The sequence below is a fragment of the Dermacentor variabilis genome, chromosome 3 (assembly GCF_050947875.1).
Source record: "Dermacentor variabilis isolate Ectoservices chromosome 3, ASM5094787v1, whole genome shotgun sequence".
NCBI classification, from domain to species: Eukaryota; Metazoa; Arthropoda; class Arachnida; order Ixodida; family Ixodidae; genus Dermacentor; species Dermacentor variabilis.
In genome coordinates, this window is record NC_134570.1 from 17208365 (window position 1) to 17232544 (window position 24180).

The 24180-nt window shown below is 44.9% G+C and overlaps 3 protein-coding genes across 5 annotated transcripts in view; 2 read left to right on the top strand and 1 right to left on the bottom strand.

Annotated features, from left to right (window-relative positions):
- The window catches only part of DAT (Sodium-dependent dopamine transporter), a 128745-nt gene extending 118042 nt beyond the window's left edge, over positions 1-10703 (top strand). The window contains exon 13 of the mRNA XM_075684339.1: positions 437-10703. Within this exon, the coding sequence (XP_075540454.1) occupies positions 437-535 (99 nt within the window). The 3' untranslated portion in view covers positions 536-10703. The remainder of the gene's footprint in view (positions 1-436) is intronic.
- LOC142575202 (uncharacterized) overlaps positions 1-24180 on the bottom strand; it is a 136459-nt gene that overhangs the window by 47462 nt on the left and 64817 nt on the right. The gene's annotated exons all lie outside the window — the stretch shown is intronic.
- The window catches only part of LOC142575201 (scoloptoxin SSD14-like), a 108109-nt gene continuing 105067 nt past the window's right edge, over positions 21139-24180 (top strand). Inside the window, exon 1 of the mRNA XM_075684334.1 lies at positions 21139-21356. Within this exon, the coding sequence (XP_075540449.1) occupies positions 21280-21356 (77 nt within the window). The 5' untranslated portion in view covers positions 21139-21279. The remainder of the gene's footprint in view (positions 21357-24180) is intronic.

Genomic DNA, 24180 nt, shown 5'->3' on the forward strand with positions numbered 1-24180 from the left:
GTATACGAGGTGTTTTAGAGTTGTAGTTTATTCATTGCCCTTGTGGTGTGTTCGAGTTTTACTTGTTAAAGTGGTTAGTGTTTTAACATCCTGCAGATTTCATTTGATTCACACTTTACCTGTCTGAAGGATGAGCAGCGTGAGAAGACGGCTAGAACACATTGATAACAATGTGTTTTGTGTTTTCGATCTGCTTCGAAATACCTGCAGCCGCCAAAATGCTCCAAAAAACATGCGCTATCTGTAATAGTCCTCTGGGCACTCTCAACTACGGATAACTGACAAAAGGTTTGTATAAGCACGCGGAGGGTTATCCAGAGCAAGTGTCCCGTTTTTGCATGCACAGTTGCACTGGTGTGCTGTTGTGTTGGTAGAACATATCTGCTTCACTTTCTTTTTCAATCTCTGTCACTTATTTCTCCTCATCGCATCGCAGCGGCTTCGGCTGTTAACCACGCCCTGGCGTGACCAGGAATGCGACTTCAAGAAGGACGCCAGTGCCTTGGCGCCCAGTCCACCTCCGGTCAGCGTCTAGGCGGCGCGCGCAGCGGCTGGGTCGAATGCAGCGAAAGGGAGACTCGGGATTCTCGTCAACTCTGCTTCCCCCGGGGAATCGTGACAAGCCGAGTGCCGATGTCCTCTTGGCCCCGTGCGCTTGTATTTATGTACACGTACTCAGCGTATACTCAACGTCCAGCAAGCTTCGGGGGCTTCGCTGCGGTTCCGATGCGGTGTACACCATTATCTATGTGCCTGCATTATACCACTTGCCACCTAACTCGAGGAAAAAAAAAACATTACACGTGTCTCACTGCTCTATCACAGCAGGACAAAGCGGGGAGATAATGGACAAGATAAAGCTGTTGTTAATGTTGAACCACGTTTGCTTACAGCTTGGCAGACAGCACTTGACAAAGAAAAATTGGGTCAAAGCCCTTGAAACCACTTTCCCTATACGTGTGCGATGGAATCATAGTGTTTCACGGTGGGAAACAGTGTCCCAAAAAGAGAAGAACACTACGACTGACTGGAGGGCTGTAGCCGCGTATTGGCTGTTATTATATTTTCCTTATGATTTTTCACGGCAGGCGTTACAAAAAACGAAAAAGATTGAAATAAAACCAGGAGCGTTTCGTGGACCACAGGTCTGGGCCGACTATGGTTAAAACGCGTGCGTTATAGTTAGCATCCCTCTTAGTGTCATATGCTGTACTTTCGAAGGAACCTACTCTGCCCTCCTTCAGCTATATATACATAAATAAACGGCTGGGCAGTGCCGCACAAGGCTACCATGAAGCAACGTCATGTCGGTGTGCAGTTGTAAGCATTATGGTTTAATACTCAACATTACTAAAGGGAAATGTGTTGCTAACCTGCGTATTTCGGCAATGCATCCTTTCATCCATTATGAAAATGATGTGCCGTACACATATTCGCCTAAGCTTCGCACTTTTGACTTTTTACAACCGCCTGGCCTGCTATGTTAGTCTCATTTGCAATCGTACAGAGATAGAGAGACAGATGGGAGGAAGGAAAGACATAAAGGTTAACTAGACTACGTCCAGTTTGCTACCCTACACGCGGGGAGGGAGATGGGGGAGTGATAAAGAGAGAGAGAGATTGTAAATTCTTACTGTGCTTATGACCTATCTAATTCAGGCTCTAATTTCTACGATCCTACTGCTTTTGTAAAATCAAAAGAAATAACTATTTAACATATCGAATATGTTACTGCCCAAATGTAATCCATACCTAGTGGCGCGCATATTTAAGGTTCTCGAACCTCTGTTATTGACGCACAAGAAATGTATGAAGCTGCAGTGTGCTCTATGAAGACAGCCGTGCTAAATTGTGGAAAAAAAAAAAAGATCGATGTACTAGCCATGACTTTTCTCGATGGTTGAACGATTGTAGCGCCAGATTTCGCTCTGTGGTTCTCTGAGTACGGGTGCGCAAGGGCCGTGTTTTCCTTTTTGCGTCCTTCTTATTTCGGTTTCACGATGCCCTTGTTGCATTAGCAACGGTGACCAGCTAACACGCAAGCAAACATGCATGCACGCGTGCACATTGAGCATGAAAACGGAGGCGCTTCTGTCATTGCCCCGAGCTTCGCGACATCGGCGTCGGGCATTGCGCAGCGTTTCTCATTTCCGACCGCGTGCGTGAGCGCTGGCGGCGACAGGGCAACATACAGCACAGCATCATCTCGCCGCGCAAAGTATATGTATGTTGAATGAATGCTGCCTCGCTTGTGCGTTTGCGGGTCCCGCCATAAACCGCGTGCAAACTCGTATGCATACCTGGAGCGTCGATGACGCACCATTTTTTGACACCGTTAAGTGTGATTGAATGAATGTGAGTGCTCGTTAACACTAGGAGTCACAGTTGACGTGCGCACGAGTGGTGTCGTCCTCGGACATCGTGTTAGAAGCACTCGGTTTCCTTGGCGACAGAATGGACGAAAGTATGAAAAGCCATGCTTTATATAAGTGCAATATGTTGAGTACAAATATCCTTTGTGACGGGTAAACTGTGCGTGTACTGCAGTGCTGCACAGTGGCACGCACTTATATATTTAATAACGATAATGAAGACGCTATGGCGGATCCGCCGTGGGGCACCAGTGACCATGGTGTTCTATACTTCTGACCGTGTGGCAGCGGGTTCGATCTCGGACGTGTTCCTATGCGGAGACGGAAGGCAGAGACGCTCGTGTAGCGAGCTTTCTGCTCAAATCTACTCGAGAGTCTCTCGCAGCCCCTCTGTTGCGTTTGTACGTCCGAGCTTTCATTTTGCGGCTTTCTTCGCAATTAAGGTTTCTGTGCACAGAAGGAACTATCACTCTCAGATAAACTATTCAAACAGTCCAGCGGGGCGTAATGTTTGTCTTAAGCTTGAAATAGCTGCCACATTCGGCTTTGTTTTATTAGGCTACGGCAGTGAGAAAGTACGCTGCTAGTTCCTTTATAAAGGCACAGCTTCGCTTCAAGTTTGTTAGAGCTAAAAGTGATTGATCGCTTACTGCAATTCACTACTGCGTCACGCGCCACCGATGACATTCTACACGTCCAACACAGTGCTGCTAATTCTCTGTCAGACTCTTTTATTCTATGTGTTCTTTTTTGATTAACGAGAAAACTAGCAAAGAGCAGGTGTGACTGCAAGCATACGCTTCAGCATGCTTTCACGAATTTGTATCGATGCCCTTCTGCTGCGCGAAGGTGGACACTTCCTTTTCTGCCTTTCTCCCGTGACAGTGGCCAGCACGGGCAGACACTCGGCATGTCTCGTTATCGAAACAGCCAAGGATTCCTTTTTTCTCTTATTTTATCTGTCGGACAAGGCCACCAGATGCGTGTTTGTTCATATTAGGTGGCAGCGGAAGAATGTCTTAGATGTAGACACATATTTCATGTAGTGTAGGTACGCGTGAAGCTGTATTTTCGTATAAGGTGCCATGTTTCTGGAGAACTAACGTCATATTTGAACATTATTTTTTACTCTTTTCTAGTCAGTGTGTCAAATGACTTGGCACGCCCAACTGAAGCACGTACGATGTCATTTACCGTGTGATGTCAATTATACGGGTGTCATGTGTCGGTGTCATCTATTTTCCTTTCATTTTGTATGTATGAAACTTGAACGTAAACTGGAAACTGCCTACATGCGTGCATGAATGGCGGTTTCGTTTTGTAATGTGTAGTATTCCTAATACTTAATGTACGCGCTTATTAAGCCAAACACGGACTAGAAGTGTCGCTTACCACAGCCAACGTTTTGGTTCACATACAGGAGGTAGCCGAATGTTGTTGCTCGCTACAAACATCGGGGACATCGAAACCGATGTGCTAGTTGCAACGGTTTCATAGCGGTGGGAAAATGTACACATGACTTGGCGTATTTCGTTGAGACACTTCGTCGGTTGTTTATATCAAAACAGAAAATGAAAGAGATAAAAAAAAGGAAAGGAGAAAGTCCTCTAGGAGCGGACCGCGATTATCATGTGTTTCGTTACGCGATAACTATACCTGGAGGCGTATAGCGACGTATACGCGCACGAAAGGCAGGAAGGCAGACACACACACAGCGCTGGTACGGAGTACATTCGTAGTTACCACCGTTAAAGGATTCGGGTGCGTCACACGACACACAAAATTGCAGCAGATCACGTCAGACGCGTTCAGACCCATCATTCGCACAGCGGTACAAATGCGAAACTCAGTACGTATGACACCACCACGAGCCCCTGTTTGAGACATCAGGTGCTGCGCTGTGCAAGCTTGAGATCTCGAGTCCTTTAGCAGTGGGCGCGTTCGCTCTTTACCATACTTGGATGTCTTACGGGGAAGCTGTTAGCCTCTTGTTGGTCGGGATTTTCATGTCAGTAAGAAAAAAAATTGAACCGAAAAAAAGAAATGCATATCTGCCTGACTTTGCAGACTCCCGGAGAGCAGCGTGAATACGATGAGCGTCGAAGAGTGCAAAATCGTAATGCTCAACAATGGTGCCATGCTAAGACTAGGCAGAACAATAAAAAAATTTCATATCGAAATCGAAATGCGTAATCGACTAATGAACAAAAATTCAATGATTAAGTTATAACTAATTACCTTATAGCGCATAGTGCAATTCACAAATTGTAGCCTGGGAGTTCGCAAGGTAGACCCAACTGAAACAAATTATTATGATGACACCAGTTTCGAAATATTAATTCCCGAACTTTACAAAAGAACACATACATAAAACAGCGTTTCTATTTTTAAAGAGTAAGTGGAACGAAGTGAATCTTTACAGCAAGTTTGATGGCACATATGTCGAACGTTATGTCATCCACAAAATGCTTTTTTAGTAATTATGCCTTGCAGTCTCGCGAGCGACAATTTGTAAATTGCAGTATGTGACGTAAGGTAACTAGTTCAAAGTTTAATTAGTAGATTTTTTGTTGATTCGTAGCTTATGCCCTTCGGGTTCTCGTGCAAATAATGTCCGCCTCTTCGATTAGACCAGCTCAAGGACTAGTATCGGGCTATCTGCCACAGGGGATTTTTTAAACATTACTTAAAATCTTCGCAGAAGGAGCTGATATATGTTTGTGTGGTCATCCTTACGGTCGGCTCAGCAGCCATGTCTCATTTTTTGTTTGGGGTTGCGGTACTTGGTTGCGTTTAAAATCCAAATTGCACGGCCCCCGTTTAGAAAAAGGGACTCATGATTTCGTCCTATCATCGTGTATGGTGAAGCATAGAATCAACCATCGTCACGCTGGAATAGGGGTAATAACATTTCGTCGGTACGACGTACTGGTTATTGCTTGTCTGTTGGTTTATGCCAGAAAGCATATAACGCGTTTCATTGGTTCCTTTCGCTCAGTGTAAACTCGCAGTTTGGTGTCGAACTTACCTTCGTTCATCACCAAAATAAACGCGTCTGGTTCTTCTGTCGTCACTATGTATTTGTTAATTATGCACGAGCCTTAGGTTGGTAAGACCGTTCTTCCTTCTCAACGCGTAGCTTAGCCGGAAATGATCCTATTTTCTCTGAACTTCAATAAAAGCTTGACCAAAATAGAACTCGTCTGTTCACCCTAGTTAGCAGCAGCAGGTCGATTTGTTTTTGGCGACTTTCACTTCTGCTACAGCCATCTCTTCTGCCGTCGCGAACGCTTTCTTGGCACTCGAGAGCGTGCCGCTGGCTCCTCCTGTTCCTCGTGACTGCGTTTGCCTTAGCCCAATATCGTATTGCCTTCTTTTCCCTGCTCTCCCGGCTTAGCAGTAAGAATAAGCCCGCGCTTGGTGCGAGGCCGCGGAAACAATGTTGTCTCTCATTACTTTTGAGGTGCAGACGGACCCTGAGTTTTGTTCGTCGTTATCTGCTCTCATCAGACAAAAGAGAGGAGCCTTATCACACTTCGCATGAGACATTTGACGCGGGAAAGAACTCTTTGAGGGTGCCACCTACCCGCCTCTCGTATCTCTCCCTCCTTTTTTTTTTGTTCTTCTTCAGGCGCCTCTCTCTCTCTCCCTCTCACCCTCAAGTCCATGACGTCCCTCATTCTCGCTTTCTCTTTCGCACGTCTGCTCGCCAATGCATCACTCGCCGCTTCACAGCTGGGCGGCACAGACTGAGCCCCGACTTGCCCTTGCGGTGCTGCTGGCGCCGTAAGCGCAGCGCAAATTCGAGGAGTTGACAGCGCATGCGCGGTCTGCGGGCTTGTAGCTATCCTCTCTACAGTCCTCGTCGGATACCTGCTCGGACCCGGGAAGTGAGTACCACTGAGCGCCGGTCTTTCTTTTCTCTTTCTGACACGTTCCAAATCCTTCCAGTGGAAACAGGAAGCGATACTTGACGCACTGGGCTAGTCGGCATTCCTTTGTGTGACAAGTGCGTCCAGCGTGAAGCAGTCACAAGAGGACGACATCAAACAGGGACAAGTGGTCGTTTCTTTCTGCAGGGTGTCGTGCTGTTGTTACTGTTTGACGTCTGCGCACTTTCAACATAAAGTAACAGAACGTTAAGTTTCCCGAGTTCTCCAGGAAACTTGTACTGTAACTTTCGTCAGCCGGCGACTCCGAAGTGACCGGCGGTCAGCTTAAATGTTGCTCAATTTTGAGAACTTTTTTAGCTTTTTTTGTTTTCTCAAGGCATAATAAATCGGCAAAGTGGCGGCAGGTATTCCGCACACGTCGCCATGACCAAATGCGCAATGACCTACCAGTTCCAATCTTTGGGCTTGAGAAACTGCAATGGCGAGGGCGAAGACGAAACACAACGCTAACCGATGTTGAATTCTGTATATTACGACCATTCTAATTGACACGCGAAACTAGGGAAACACAATCGAAAAACAAGATTCGACCACCGCCGATGTATTGGACGTTAAGGATATAGTAAAATCTGATGCAATTGAGCCTTTGTGGCGGTAGATAGCGTGATCTTACTTGACTCAGAAAATGAAGACATGTAGTGCTGTAACGCGTGGTAACCGTCTTACAGACCATTGGAACGTTCACTGTGGGACATTAAAGCGGGACAGGAAACATCAGAAGTAAGCAGGTAAACTACTGGTGACGTTCGTGTCTTGACAAGTACCATCGTTGTGTGTGCTTACCAAACCCTACCTTTCTGCTTTCGTTTTTTTTTGTCCATTCGGAAAGGCATAAGCTAGCGGCGCTTATTATAATGATGTGTGTCAAAGTCGGCATAAATCGCATCGGCGCTCGCACACACACACACACACGCGCACACACGCACACACACACACACACACACACACACACACACACACACACACACACACACACACACACACACACACACACACACACACACACACACACACGCACACACACACACACACACACACGCACGCACGCACGCACGCGCACGCACACACGCACGCACACGCACACACGCACGCGCACGCACGCACACACACACACACACACGCACACACACGCACACACACACACACAAAAAGAAACGCGCGCGCGCGCATATATGTAGATATACATATATATCGTTGGAAGTGTGGCCGACTTTCTACCGAAGCATTTTCACGCCGGCAGGCATCAGACATATTGCGATGAACACTAAGTAAATCATAATTTATTCAGTTTCAATTATTGATCTTTTGGACCATTACCTTAGCTATACGGAATTGTATTACGGAATTGTAGCGGAGCAGTATGACCAAATATCTGGAATGCTGAAGCTTACGCAGGTTTCATACGTTTGTTGCTGAAGTTTGCAACAAAATGCGTTGATGTTTCACGTACTTTGGCACATATACAAAGGCCTTGAGTGAAATTGATTCGGTCAGTGCCAATGCATTTCTCTGTAGGCTTGCGAACGCATTTGTCAAAACAAGGTTATACTCTTGCGGTAACTACAGAGTTTACATGGGGACCTTGAACACCGCCAGGCTTTAATTGGCTGCACTGGCTTTAAAGGAATGGCAATCTTATTTAGTTAATATGAAGTAACTTTCAGGCAATTAGTTACCACGCAAGCGCTTAAATATAGGGCGCTTTTCGTATACCGAGAAGAACGCGTCGCCAGGCGACCGGGCCCACCCGTCTTCGCCATCCACAGCGAGGTTTAAGGCGAACATTCAGAGGTGACATGGTGCTCTTAAATCATGGGCCACACACCACCCAAAACTGTTTGGCCCTTACCATTAAGAGAGCTTAAAAAGAAGAGCGTCTGTGGATGTTCTGAAAAACATCACGCGTTGTTGTACGATCAGGTCCGCGCCCACTACAAGTTTGGTCAGTTACTATAAGGTAATACGCGATTCACGTACGTTCTTATCTGAAGTAATTCGTTTGCAATAAAGATATCCTGCTGCTCTAACTTTGTTGTACACTTAGCGCCAGAATTTGGCTGATTGTCAATGTTCCGCGAGACCTGCAACTGGAATTCGGATATGGGCTCGATCTGATTTTGGAAACATTGCACTGCTTCATTTTGTTATAGAAATACAAAAAATGTTGAATAGTGAATATGTCTTACAACTTCTTATACGTGCTTAGGCTATAGAGATTTTGCAAGTTTGACTTCATATTTGTGGTTTGTAAGCTTGTTAGTGATGTGATTGCGTTAGTATATTTGTGTTAATTCATGTTGTGACCATACTTCGCTTATAAAGTTCTGTTTTTGTACAAATTTGTGCTTAAGAGTCGTGAAGTTATACGCATGTGGAATTGTAAATCTGTGAACTTCACATTGCCTCTGTGTTTATCTAATTGTCTATTGAACTGTATATGTGTGTCTATTGTTTGACTCTTTTGCTTGTTTCTTTTTCTTGCTTACTCTGTGAGAAGTTGTCGGCGTTATCTAAAAATGGCAACATTTTCTTTAATTCATATAATACAGAAATCGTTGTTATTACACAATCTCTGAAGTCCAGCGGTGGGAATGCTGCATTGTGAGAAAGAAACTACATTTTGTTTTTTCTCTACTGCACTGCTTGGAAAATTACTGGAAGTTCTCATTAAAATACCCGGCGTAGCGCTGCCTTGAACTTGACAGTCAGTCTTATTACCAGAGCGCGACTTTCCAACGACATGAGTTTTCACTTTGCCGCTATATTGATGCGTTTTGTGCAGTTACACATTATATAGTTTATCATAACTGCACCTTTGTGAGTCACCGCGATTCATGTATGCGTTTGTTATTGTGTATTGTCCCATGCGGCCGGGCTTTTGGTTCCTACAGAGCTGTCAATGGCAGTTTCAGGCCTACAAAACAGAATACAAAATTTTCATCAAATAACACAAGTGGGTGAAGATTGAACAAAATGGAATTTAAGGATTCCCAGCTAACGCTGACAGCCGATAAAACAAGATATATTGGGGTGGTGAAAAGAGGCACCCCATCGCTCGACAATTCGATAAGATAGTCAGTAATGGCAACTTTGCACATCCAGTCCGGCATCTGTGAATGGCAGGTTATTTATGACCGTACAAGAGTAACATTTTTGTTCACAGAGTTCGGTTTACGATACCACCAGAGGGAAAATTGGCGCTGTTGCTGCTGCGCCGGGATATGGAGCTTCGGATTGGAATGTTCCTCTCAAAGCCAGGAACCTTGGAGGTCTCGTGTGGTTAACAGGCATTCCGTCTATAACAATACCTAATTATTGAATAACGTAGTGTGTAAAATGAAGTTTCTTCTTTATTGGTATATAAAGTTCCTTTTATAAAACAATAAAAACTTGTACAATTATACAACGCGTGAACGGTACCGGCTAGTCCCTAAAGCGGAAGAAAGACTACAAGGTCTACGCTCAATATGCTTAAGTTTCAATAATCTGACTTTGTTTTCGACGCTTACTTGTTGTGTTAATTGTGAGTCAACAATAAGAAAGGCGTGTTCCGGGTAAAGAAATACTTCTTCTGATGATTTCATTCTAAGAAAGCTTTACTTGTTCGGAAATGTCCTAAGCGAAACCATTTAGAGACGAGCACCGCACTTCCAGGCATTTCCATGGTGGCACAGCGTCCATTAGGGAACTCACATAGAAGGTGACGCCAGATGTTGGTCAAAGCAATATCGCAAGAAATTCGACGCAATTATTCCCCAGATGAAGGGAGGGTCGTTAGTCAGTGGTGACACTAGATGCGCTCTAAAGGACGCCGGTATAGTCGCTGATAAATGTCACCGATTGGAATAAATACGTAGCCTTTTATGGTTTCTGCCGTCATATATCTGACCAGCAGCAACCGAATCTACAACACATGGATCCCCTATTACGAATGCGCAGCTTGTAGCGGCGACTTGCATGCCCCGAAAGAGCGTTCGCTCTTCGTATACTTACAAGGGTGTTGGATTTCCTTTGCTGCGAATTGTCGTGACTTGTGATGTGTCTTGCCATTTCGCTCAAGTTTGACGAATATGTGTTGGAGCGTGTGTCCATATACTTATGTACATATGACAACATTTCTTTTCTTTTTTTTAATTTCACCCGTACTTGTTAGTCGAACGTGCAGCTGACACCGTTCGTGATTTTGTCCTCTGTTAGATGTCTAGGCTGTGGAGTGTTCATTTTTTTGTTCGAGACAATGTGAACGTCAGTAGCTGCACGTGGTCAGAAGCTGCATGGTCAGTAGCTGCACATTCGCGCGTTTATTGTTCCGTGCTGACCAGGCTGGATGTTGTGGCGCAAGTTTCAGTGACCAATAAAGGAACAGCGGTAAACTTGAGACGTGTATATCTCAGCAAATATTCTCCCTCTTTTTTCGCTCTCCACACACGCACACACAGACACACAAAATATATGTCGACTTGACTTAAAAAACAGTTGTTTTTCAGAAGCGCATCAGCTTCTCAAATATATAAACGAGGACAAAAGAAACAAAGGGGCGCGGTTTTTGTTAATAACGACCATATAAAGCCAGCAGGCAATGAAACAAAGGAAAGCATAGGGGTGAATAGCTGTGGTGAAACTAAAACCTAGAAAATAATGAAAAAAAGGGAATAAAAGTGGACGAAGGAATATATAACTTCTCGCTGGTGGGGACCAAACCTAAAACATTCGAATTTGTCTTTTCATTTTTTTTTCATGCATGCATTCCGACAACTGGTCATTCTTGTTGACCAAACCATTCTCCATGCAACTTTATCTTTTAACCTGACCAGTCGTGATCCAGGGTCGACCATGGTCAATCATGATGACCTTCGTCGGCCGCCGTGACGTCGTCCTACACAAAGCTTTTGAAGAGCGATCAGAAGCCACGGATCGCCAATTTGTTTCATTTCAATGCGAGTCAAACCAGTATTTGTCGTTTACCCCGTCTATTTCGCAGAGCAGCCACTAACAAACAGCGAGTAAAAAAAGGTTGGCTTGTACAGTCATCGTACATGACTTCTAGCCTAATTAAATTAAACAATGTGTGCCCCGGAAGAAGGTGCGTAGAACTACATTTAACCATGACACCACTGCACCTCTCGAGAAGCGCTGCTTTGCATCAAAGGCCAGGCTCCCCTTACTTATCGGGTATCCCCGTTTGTTCTCTGATCCACACCGCTCTCTCATTGTCTCTTAACGTTATGCCTAACATTATTCGTTCCATCGCTCTTTGCGCGGTTCTTAACTTGTTTTCGACTTCTTTGTCAGGCTCCAAGTTTCGGCCCCATATGTGAGCACCGGTAGAATGCACTGATTGTGCACCTTTCTTTTTAATGATAATGGTAAGCTTCCAGTCAGGATCTGACAATTTCCGCCGAATTCGCTCCAACCCATTTTATTCTTCTGTGAATTTCCTTCTCATGACAAGGGTCCCCTAGCTGTGAGTGATTGATAGATAAGCGTACTCCTTCGCAGACTCTAGAGGCTGACTGGCGATCCTGAACTCTTGTTCCTTTGCCAGCCTATTGACCATTATCTATGTCTTCTGCATATTAATCTTTAACCCCACTCTTCCACTGTCTCTGTTAAGATCATCAATCATTTGTTGTAACTCGTCCCCAGTGTTGCTGAACAGGACAATCTCATCTGGAAATCGAAGGTTGCTGAGTTATTCGCCGTTGATCCTTACTCCTAAGCCTTCTCAGTTTAATAGCTTGAATGCTTCTAAGCACGCAGTGAATAGCATTGGAGAGATTGTGTCTCCTTGACTGACCCCTTTCTTTATAGGTATCTTCCTACTTTTCTTGGGGCGAATTAAGGTAGCTGTGGAATCTCTGTATATACTTTCCAAGATACTTACGTAAGCGTCCTGTACTCCTTGCTTACGTAATACCTCTATGACTGCTGGTATGTCCATTGAATCAAATGCATTCTCGTAATCTATGAGAGCCCTATAGAGAGGCTGATTGTACTCTGCGGATTTGTCAGTTACCTAATTGATGACATGGATGTGATCTATTGTATAGCATCCCTTCCTGAAACCTGCCTGTTCCTTTAGTTGACTAAAGTTCAGTGTTGCAGTTATTCTATTGGAGATTGTCTGGGTGAATATTTTATATATTGGAAGTAAGCTAATGGGCCTATAATTTTTCAATTCTTTAACGTTTCCCTTTTTGTGCATGAGTATAATGTTGGCATTCTTCCAGTTCTCTGGGACCCTTGACGTCGATAGACAGTTCATATAAAGGGCCGCCAGTTTTTCAAGCATTATGTCTACACCACCTTTGATTAAATCGACTGGTAGTCCATCTTCTCCTGCCGCTTTCCCCCGTTTCATGTCTTGCAATGCCCTTCTCACTCCATCGCTAGCTATAGAAGGAGCCTCTGTAACGTAGAATAGAATTCTTCTGCTGCGTTTACTATATCTTCGAGATTGCTGATGATATTACCCTGCTTATCTTTCAGTGCATACATCTTGGTTTGTCCTATGCCAAGTTTTTTTCTCACTGATTCAGGCTGCGTTCACTTTTTACAGCTTCTTCAGTCTTTCTCACGCTATAGTTTCGAATATTACTTTTCTCCTTGTTGATCAGTTTTGACAGTTCCGCGAATTCTATCTTATCTCTTGAGTTTGACACTTTCATTCTTTGGCGTTTCTTTATTGGGTCCTTTGTTACTTGGGAGAGCTTCCCTACTGGTTGCTTTGGTACCTTGCCTCCCACTTCAGTTGCTGCTTCTGAAGCCAGCTTAGTTACGGTTTCATTCATTGCCTCTATGTCATCTTCATCTCTATGTTTTAAGATGCATATTTGTTTGCAAGTGCTATCCTGAATTCGTCTGCTTTTACCCTTACTGCGTCTAGGTTGGCCTGTTTCTTATTGAGCAATTTTACTCTTTCTCTCTTAAAATTGAGGTGAATCCTAGCCCTCACTAACCAGTGATCACTGCACCTTTACTCTACCTAACACTTCTACATCCTTCGCTATGCTGGAATCGGCAAGAAGTATGAAATCAATTTCATTTCTTGTTCACCATTAGGGCTTTTCCAGGTCCAATATTTGTTCCAACGCTTCCTGAACAAGGTGTTCATTATACGCATCTTATTCCTTACCGCGAATTCTACCAACATCTCTCCCCAAGTGTTCCTAGATGCTTCCTCTAACATAACTTTGTCCATTGTATGTCCCCTTCCACTGCTCACTCTTCTGCTGCCACTTTAAATCTGAGATCTTGTAATAGCGCGAGGGTCCATTCAACTGCGGTCCCGTTCGGCTCGGTTTGGGTTGTTCTCAAAACGGATGGGTGGATGGATGCTATGAGCGTCTCCTTTGGAACGGGGCAGTGGGTTGCGCCACCAAGGTCTTGCTATTATACTGCCTAATGTCCTACCTAGGTTAAACAATAAAAAAGAGAAAAAAAAAACACTATGAACTACCCCACCCAAATTTTCTGATCCCCTATTTCGAAATGTGCGTTTGTACGTCTCCGTTTTTTGTCACTTCCCTACTTTTCTTCCACCAATCCTCTAATCGCCTCTTACTAGTGCCTATTGCGGACATGTTTACTTTTCCACTGCTCTCGCTGAACCCAAGTGCTTCAAGGAGGCCAGTGGCGCCTAAATCGACCGCTGGGTAGACGTCTTCACATTCTAATAAAACATGTTCCATAGTCTCCCTAGCTTTACCGCAGCATGCACATGCTCCTTCTTCCGTCTTATATCTCGCTTTATAGGTGCGTGTTCTAAGGCATCCCGATCTCGCTTCGAAAAGTAATGAGCTTCCCTTTGAGTTATCATAAGTTGTTTCTTTCCAGATTTCGTTTTTTCCTCTTAAGTAGTTACACATGGCAGGTTTCTCTTCCATTGCCGCCACCCATGAGATTATTTCAGCCTCTCTGATTTTCCGCTTGACCTTCTTTGTTGCTGTGTTGCCCACGCTACAGGACGCATACTTGCTGGTAAGCTTCATAGTTCTTTTCTTCCACTGTGAATCAATGTTTTTCCTGTACAGATACCTGAACACTATCCCAGCCCATTTACTTTCTTCCATATTCCTCAGCCGTTCTTCATACTCAATTTTACTGCGAGCTTCCCTCACTTCAAAACTAGTCCAACCCATATCACCCTGCACAGCTTCATTTGTAGTCTTCCCGTGAGCGCCCAATGCGAGGCGACCCACTGACCTCTGGTTCCCGTCGAGTCCTGACTGTACCCCTGATTTAAAGCAAACAACCGCATTTCCAAAAGTAAGTCCTGGAACCATCACACCTTTCCACATACCTCGGAGGACCTCGTACCTATTGTATCCCCATGTGCTTCTTTATGGCTGCCATTTCTCTTCCCCTTCACTGTTATTGTTTTTTCCTGTGTTTCCATATATCTATTGCCGTCGTTTATACATATACTAAGATATTTATATTCTGTTACCCGAGGTATTCCCTGGCCCTGTATCTCCACTCTCTGTTCACTGTTTCCATTGAATACCATAACACCTGATTTTCCAACACTAAATTTCAAACCTAAATTGTTGCCTACCTGCCCACACATATTAGCCAGACGTTGCAAATCACTTTGCTTGTTAGCTAGCAACACAATGTCGTCCGCATAAAATAAACCTGGGAGCTGCTGCTCTATTACTTTACCCGCCTGTTTGTATGAGAGATTAAACCCGATATTACTTGCTTCTAGCGCCCTCTCCATCCTTACCATGTACATCATAAACAGCAGTGGGGATAAAGGGAACCCAAGCCTCAGTCCTTTGTTGATATGAACTTTCTCCTCGCTCCTCATCCCTTCCCATTCAACGCAAACGGTATTTTATAGGTAAATCTCTCTCAAAAGCTGTAGAGAATCGTCACCTAAGCCTTCCCCTTCCAGAATATCTCACAAAATGTTGCGGTCTACGTTGTCACAGGCTCCTGTAATATCTAAAAAGGCCACATATGCTTAATACTTTTGATATTTCAATACACTGAGTGAGAACAAATAAGTTGTCATCTAAACGCCTACCTATTCTGAAGCCATTCTGAAATTCTCCCAAAATGCCATTACTCTCTGCCCATGCTTGAAGCTTTAATTTGATATCCTGCATTGCTACCCTATATATTACCGATGTAACGGTAAACGGTTTATAGGAGTGAATTCCATCTTTCTCCCCCTTACCTTTATAAATGAAATTCATTCTGCTTTGTCGCCGGCTGTCTGGTATTCGTCTATCTTTTAAAGTTTTTTCCACTGCTTTCACCAGAACTTCCTTACCTTTTGGTCCTAGTTCATTAATCAGCCTAACGGGAACCTCGTTCTTGCACTCGATCTTGCACTTGCTGCGCCCTCTTCGGATTTCTTAAGACGCACATAACCTGTGCCACTGGGTATGGACCCACTATGTATACCCGTATGTGCGTAGGGCCTCTAAGACCAAGCGCAGTTGATGTTCCTCTCCTTGAAATACGGCGGCATGCACAGTAACATCGTTCACATAATATTGAGCTAGAGTCACAGTTCACTTAAGAGGAAGCTTTAGCTCGGGCGCTCCAATCTAAAGACCTGTAATAGGAGAACTCGTTTTTCTCGGCAACCCCTGCAACAAATTTGGCGAGCTTTGTTGCATTTAAAGAAAAACTTAAAATCTATAGTGACTGTTAGTTTCGAATTGTTCATTTAGGTCGTCAATTTTTTGTTAAAAAGTGGCGAAAATCGGCAATTTTAATAACGAAACTATCAAGTACACAGCGCTGTAACTCGGCAATGAAAAATGATATCACAATGCTGAAAATTGCATATAATAGTACATCTAAAGCGGACAAAATCGATATGTTACACATGAGTCGTAAAAAATTTAGTAATATGAAAATACAGCTTTTGCAGAACCCTTGTACACAACGTAACGAATTCACGTAAGATATAAAATGACATATCATATTTGTTCGCTTTGAATGTTCGAATAGATGCCATTTATAGAACCGCGACATCTGTTCTTGATACAGAGCTATTAATTTATAAAGTTCGTGCTTCTATTTCTTCAAACTTTCGAATTGTTGAAAATCTCTTTGACAAAATGCAGGCCCTAAATGGCAATTACGCTTCCAGTAGTCACTAGAATTTAGCTTTCTCAAATGCAACAAATTTCATTAAAGTTGGTCCAGGGGTTATCTCAGAGAAACGTTTTTGCGTTTGACATGTATCTATAAGGCCGCGTCGGAGTTGGGCCCGAACTAAAGCTTCATCTTAAGATGCCCAAATAAAGTTCTGTCCATAAGACGCTAGAACGCATCTGGGGCGTCCGACAGGCGGAAAGGCAGGCGGTTGAATTGGTACAGCCCGACAGGGGTAACGAAGGCTGTCTTCTCTGAGTCTTTCGTGTTCATTGGCATAGCCAGACAGGAGACTTAGTGTCGTGCGATAACAAGCCCCCCTTCAGAGGCATCGCCGAGGTGCAGTGAGGGGTACACATATTCAAGTGGCGCTGTAATCCACGCTAGACCAAACTGTCCAGTCATTTTTTTTTTTCACGAGTGCTGCCGGTGACGAACGAGGGCTAGACGACTCGAAGATGGTGCCTCGGTCAAGCATATCGCGCTCATGTTCTTGTATTACTCAACGCTCGAACGGTGCCACACGGTGGAGTTGATGACTTGCGGGCCAACGACCTTCCGCGTCGACGCGGTGCTCGACCCATGTCGTACAGCCAATCTCGTCTGCCGATGGCGCAAGACAGGAAGCGTATGTCTGAAGCAATGCTTCTATACTTGTAGATTCCAGCTCAAGGTAGGAAATCTGGCCCCGAAGTTAAAATTTCCCCAAAGGTATGTTACTAGGAGGCGAGGTAACACGCGGCGTTTCCGCCGTCGATACAAGAGAAGCCACGACGGGAGCAACAAGATCTGAAGCTTGACCTATTGCCTTGCCTTTAACAAGTATAATTGGGTGCGCATTGGCATTCACCACAAAAAAAGTGTATCGTTCCCTTGTCACACGGAGCAGGCTCCGTGGTGATGCTGCCTCCTGAAATGTGGTGAGCACAAAACTATCTCAAAGAGAACGTCCGCTGTAAGGGCTTTCTCAAACTGGGCAGGCGCATGTGGACCAGCACATAGCAGAACTGCGGTGCAGGCCTCTCTCGCTTGCAACACGTATTGGTTGTTACTGCTGTGAACATTCCGTTGTTTAACGGCAGGTACGAGTGTAGAGAGGAAGGAGGTAGCACTCTTGAATCAAGTTAGGACAGCTGTTGCAGTACATGTAAATTAGCCTGGAACAGAGTCCTGGCAAGGTCTCAGGAACAGGCGTCTGGTGCGCATAGAAAAATTGACGGTAACTCCTAAGGAACTCGTAAGGATGCATAATGAATCCGTACCAACTATCTCAGCTTTCTGTCGTTCTACGCTCCTGCTTGCTTGCACAGCCGAGTACAACGGGCCAGATGGCCACAATAAAATCGATAGCAAGCAAAAAATAGCAGGCTCTCAGTAGAGGCTGGCTGGAGGAGCGGAAGCACGTCTTTGACTAATGAAGAGTTCAGGACGTTCAGAGATGTTCCTGTGTCTACGAGCGCCTTGACGTTCCGATCGAGCAGGGTAATGTAGACGAAAACGTGCGGTGCATGAGGGTTCTCCACAGCACACCAGAAAGGGTGACGCGAATGCAGTGTGACTGCTAGTGGTGGCGCAACTAGACGATCCTCAGAAAATGTAATGCTGGCAATATTTCTTTTATTAGAAAAAGGTAGGTAAGAGATAAGACAGAATGAGAAACAAGTAACAAAAATGAAATGCACTTCATACTCTCTGCAGATACCAGCACAGTGCAGGGTGTAGAAGTGTTAGGTAGGATAAACTACAGTTACCATAATTTAGTGATGCCTAGGATTTCTCTCAATTTGAAGAGAGAAAGTCTAAAATTAGTTGAGAATAAATAAGCTAACCAAGATGCAGTAAGGGTAAAACGGGATGAATTCAAGCTGGTGCTCGCAAACAAATATGCAGCTTTAGAAAGGGAAGATGAAGATAGCGTAGAGGTATTGATGAAACCGTAACTAGGCTGGTTTCAGAAGCAGCAACTGAACTGAATAAAGAAAAGACAAAGCAGGAAAGTGTTCAACTCAGGAGATCAGATATAATTCGCTGAACTGTCAAAACTGATTAACAAGGAGAAACAAATGCGAGGATTTTATATGGTTCCAGGGACCAACTCAATACAGTCTCGTAAATACGGCAGTCCACTTGTGCAAGCAATATGAGGTATTATTGTTATTATGCTTCTTGGAATGTGGCAAAATGAAGTATATCTTTATTTTTCTCTCGTCTATCGGACACGTGTGGGTCCGTCAGTGCTCCTGTTTCTTCCTCTATTCACAGAAATGAAAGGAAGCATATCTGTTCAGAACCCTTTGCTTGCACAGCACTTATGCCTGAAAATGTTATCGGATAGTTTGCCTTTTGTGCCGTGAGCATGCTTGTTCGCACTCATTAGTCCTAGTTGGCTCAGGTTTGATAACGGCATCGTCAACACAGGCAGCCAGCAATCTCCAATATACTCCAGAGTCCGATCGCACTAATGCGATAGTACGATATCACCAAAAAGTGGGTAACACACAAGATGATGTTATCTATCGACTCGGTATGCTCGGCGATGTCTGCACCTATTGCATGTGTTTTCTGAGCCTTGCACATTTTACGTACAGGGCCATAGTACTTTTAGATTGAAAAAGTATGAACATAATATCAACGTTGCTCGCTTCTCACGTGACAGAAATTATTTATTTATTTATGTTTATTATTGTGCGCGCAATAAAACGCACATTGAAAGTTTAAATCTTAGACTGATAGAATGTCTTTATTTGTTTTTTTAGGATAGCCTAAAAATAATTTTGTGGGCACAATATGAGAGGAGTGGTCGGAGCAACAACATCAGAGTGTCGCGTCAACCTTGGAACACCAGCGGTGCCTATAGCGTACTTCACATAACATTTCATTCTTTTCTTTGTTGCGTTGAACTGAAGACTGAACTACAGAACTGAAAAAAAGAGCGGTTGGATATTGGCAGGGTAGTAGCAAAATACCCGATTTCTTTTTTTTTTTTTCAGCGGTGAGCTTACTTGACTGAGCGTCCAATCATACAGTGATAACGCAGAAAAGGCTGTGGAACATATTTTATCAGAATTTTCCGATCTGCATTGAGGATGTAGTCGGGCTCAAGTAACAGGCCGGAAAAGACAGTGATATGGGAGCGTGATAGCCTTTATACGCCGGCATTGGTGGGTCGCAGACGACAAGTGTGACTCTAGGTGTAAGAAAGTAATACTTGGTTTATCAAGCGGATGTTCCTGAGGCTCACACTTTATGAAGCTTTGAGTCACTCTTAGAATAATAGGTGACGTCCGAGTCTACGCCCCAGCGACGACTTCCTCCAGGTAACACAGACTGATTTCGAATGCTTTTGCTGGCTTCATGCACCAGGCATTATTATTTTCTTTTTCAGTCAAGCCAAGTTAAGTGGTAAGATGCGCCAGCAGTGCTAGTATTACAGTGCTGGCACTCATTCTCGACACAATTCGTCGATGGCATTTTGTATTTCACAGAGACCATAGAACTCGGAGTACTAACTTGCAAACTCGCGCGCATACAGCAGCCCTAATGTGCGCCGCGATGCATTGAACAGCTTTGCCGCTCCGCTCGTTACCACGAAGGCGCTGGTTAGCGTGAAATTTTTTGACTTCGTGATACGCATAGCGCAAAGTGCAATAGCGTAAAAATATACGAACTGTAATCTTAAGCAATGAGTATGCGGTACTTAATAACAGCCGACTTAGGTACAGTAATCTCATATACTGCATCCTAAGTACCATGATTTTACCGCCATCTAAGACAGGTTGGCGGTCCAGTTGGTTTGAATCCATGATAGAATGTGTAAGCGCGACTGAACGAGGACGTAGAAAGACACAGAGACAGCGCTCTGTGTGATTGGACCACAGACCGCCAGGCCGTGCCACGACAGTTTGAGACAGGCTTTTGAGACAATTTCTTTCGCAATTAAAAAAAAAAAAACTAAAATTCCTACTTAAACCATGAACAGCATGCTGCATTCTATCCCTATAAGTCATGCTCATTTCCTTTCCATCAGCGTCTCGAAACACATTCTGGCCAATTGTCAGTCCCTTTAATAAAAATGAAGAAATAAGAACAAGAAAGATTAGAAGTGGCTTTAGCAAGGAAGCCTTCCGTAAGGCGCTTAAGTCCGTAATAGCTGGGTAAACATTGCAGTCGCTGTCCGTGGCGTGTGGACATAATTTAAGTAGAAAGAAGAAATCGACAGGAAAGAGCGCGATGGTGTGTTGGGTTGTTTGCTATATTCTGAAATCTCGCACCGCAAATGTAAACGGAGTTTATGCGCGCAATTTCCGGCAGTAAAATGAACAGCGAGTTACTGCTTCTTCTGTCCATTTGTTCTTCTTACTTGCCTTTTATATTAAACACTGACAGCTACGCACCCAACTAGCACAGCATCGCACTTTGGTAAGATTCCACTCACTGCGTGTAACAGTATCGGTGAACAAGACCGATTAATGCAAGTTCAGTTCGACCGAGCTATCTTTGGAAGATGCCGTACCAACAAGCCCCTATAGCTACCCTCATCAACTTCCAAAATACTTTTTTTTTTCTGAAATTGGAAAGTTGTCAAAACTTTCGTGTCGAGTAACAGCACTTCTAGTTTCGTTTTCATCATGTGTCGACCGCAGCGCTGGGTTCCTGGAGCGGCAGCAAGGCAAAACTGTTGCGCGGAAGTCACGTGGCCTTCGCCCAGCTGCGCGTCCGCCGGTCTGCCGTGTCTCGGCCGGTGATGGTCGTGGTGGCTTGTGAGGCGCCGGAAAGGTAGGAAAAATTGCTCCCGTCTCGGCTGGCCGGCTCCGCCCGCCGCTGCTCTCGGCTCAAAAATGACCGACGCCGACTACACGCCGGTGCCCACGTTCGAAAGCGGCGACGACCGCAAGGCTGGAGCACTCTTGAAGACGTGAGTGTTCTGCCGTGTTTTGTCTTTCTGCTGGTGGGCCGTTAACCAAACTTGAGCTTGACAATGCTCATTGTACGACTCGGGAGTCGACCACATTATTTTGCCACGCTTGGCGAGTACGGATTTTCCTGCTTACCATGAAAGAGATTGTAATGGGGCTTAAGTGGCGCTTTGATGCTCTTACCTTTGGTGTTCTGCTGCAGAGCTTGATATTTCTTGGACAGGTACAGGACAGGTGGGGGTAAGCTGGGCACGACGGGCGGATGCGAAGTGCACGTTTTTTCGCAGCTCGTCAATGTCGCTTGGCAGCGCAAAAATGCAGACGCCCGTTTCTCAATAGTCGTAAGCGGTCGTCAGGGTATTTTGTACCGCGTGCTCCGTACCGCTCTTCTGTGTTTCTGTTGGCGGTAGCGAAACCTTCGATAAACAAGCTCAAGTGGACAGTGCGAAGTTTTGTGGGTATGCGCCACGAGGTTTCTGATAGCGGTTTCGGCTCGCGGGCTGACGCACTATTGTTGAGCTCGAAACACGTGCTTTTGTTCCGCTGTGATCGGAGTATTTTGGCGCCGAATGACGTAGCCTTCGCGTTCGAGGAACGCCCACCGCACATTTTCTCAACACGAACGTATGCGTCGAAATGCGCGGCGCAAAGCAGCTTCATGTTTCGCTGTGCGCATTGAAAAGCTTCGCTAAGCGGTTCACGCCCTCGGCAAATTGTACACGATGAGATGGGAAGCAGCGTCCGCGTTAAAGCTAACATCGAGGGGACTGCGCTTTTCCTTGCCGTGGCTTGACTTATCGCAAGCTTGAACTGTCATCGTTGAACAAAATTTGCGCCTGCTTTTTGTAGTTGAACGGACGTTTAATGCTGTTGTACGAGTAAGATCGAGCTTGACGGGCCTACTGAAGGCTAATTAGCGAGTGATTTCCATAAAACTTTGCAGAGCTCTCCTGAAGCAAAATAAATTTGGTTATTTTCTGCCGCAGCCGCCGTGTCGACTATACCTATTGTACCAGTGCTGCCCTGAGTAGGCCGAGTGACTTCGCTTCAAATAGCAATTAAACAGTTATCGCGGGAGTGCTTGGAGAAGGTCCTTATTTTTCCGCGTGCATTGTTCTTGCCGTCATTTCTAGCGATGTGCGTCGTGCTTCAGTCAGCTTAATTATACTACAGCGACCTTTTTCTCCGGCTCCGTTAGATTCTCAAGATAAGGTTCACACGTTTGTCTTTCCTTGAACGCTGGGGACTACGGCAGAGATGCGCTTTTGTGTGTGTGTGTGTGTGTGCGTGGCGCTACTTGAAGGCTGAACAGGTCTGCGTTAAATATTTGCAGACCCCACTGATAGTGCTCTCAGCGTGCTCGCATTGTAAAAGTGAGGCATTCGTTGACATTTCAGTAATAAAGTGCTAACTTGGGCCGGTTGGTAAACGTCCGAAAAAAAGAAATGACAGCGGAAAGACGTGCAGACTAAAAGCGATTAGTCTGTCTCGGTCTGCACGTCCCTTTCTTTGCGCTGGTACTCGTTTCTTCAGCACGTTCAGTACGCGTGAAAAAAAAAAAAAAATGTGGCGATTTAGCGGGAAGCTTAGCGGTAAGCGGCAAAAATCTAGCGGTAAAGAGAAATACGTCAGCGTTACGTCGCATCTCTGAGGTGCGAGACCCATGGTTTAAACCGGGTTCACTACTTTGCAAAGTGTTCAGGAACTCACGTGACACACGTCCTACCTCTTAGGGGCGAAGTGCAGCTGATGATGGTACGGAGAAGACCGTCAATCCCACTCTCTCTCTCTCTCTCTCTCTCTCTCTATATATATATATATATATATATATATATATATATATATATATATATATATATATATATAAACACACACCTCTGCCACATGACCGGCTTCCCATACTTCACATACTTTTTTTTTAATTCAACGTTCACGTTCCTAATGCTACCGCATTAAAAGTATCGAAGTGCTCGTGACAGGTCACGCCGCCGATCCCTGTGACAACACATGATGCGCATTCTTGGAAACAGTCATGCAGCGCGAAATTAGAGGATGCAGTTGTGGGCACATACGCAGCGCAAATGTTCCCATTGTTTTTCGCGGTGTACAAGTTTTGTTCCTCAAATATCACAATAACCAGGTCAAGCGAGAGGTAACCTGCAACATGCTTCGTGCTACGAAGAACAAGCGCTGTCCGGCTTCGCCATTTCTTGATGGGCGCCGGCGTGCGACACTTGCGGTCGTGCTTACGAGGCTTTGACGCTCTTGACAGCCTCGACATTGCTGTGTCCCTTACGATGCTACTCCTTGTGTCACCACCACGGCTGGCTGGATGCACGGTGTTGGCCTCTACGCCCGACCCTACAGTTAGGGGAAGTGTGACAACCTTGGTCTTCCCCCCATCGAGTATCTATCAGTTCCGGGTGGGGTGGCATCGATCACTGAGTGGCGACTGAGCTTGCCGGGACAAAGGTTCGCTCCAGGTTTTAATTCGAGATTCAGTGTGAAATACGCGGTATAATTGGGAGGCTGTATAAAACGGATCTTGAACAACGCTCGAGCTGCAGCATCCCACAGTACAACCCGTACTTCGTTGTCGAATAGTATTTTTTTTTTTTTTCTGCGCAACACCTCAGTGGAGGGCATTCTCGCTTTTCAGTCGACTAAAGGAATCGAATGTGGAGCTTGTTTATCAGAGCTCAGCCAGTGTGAAATTTCCTAACGTGAGACTTTACATTTATTGTAGGCTTGTTTCTCAAGCTGCGATTTACCAAGATAAGTGTATATGCGGCACGGGAAAAAAAAATGACGCGATGGAAGGAA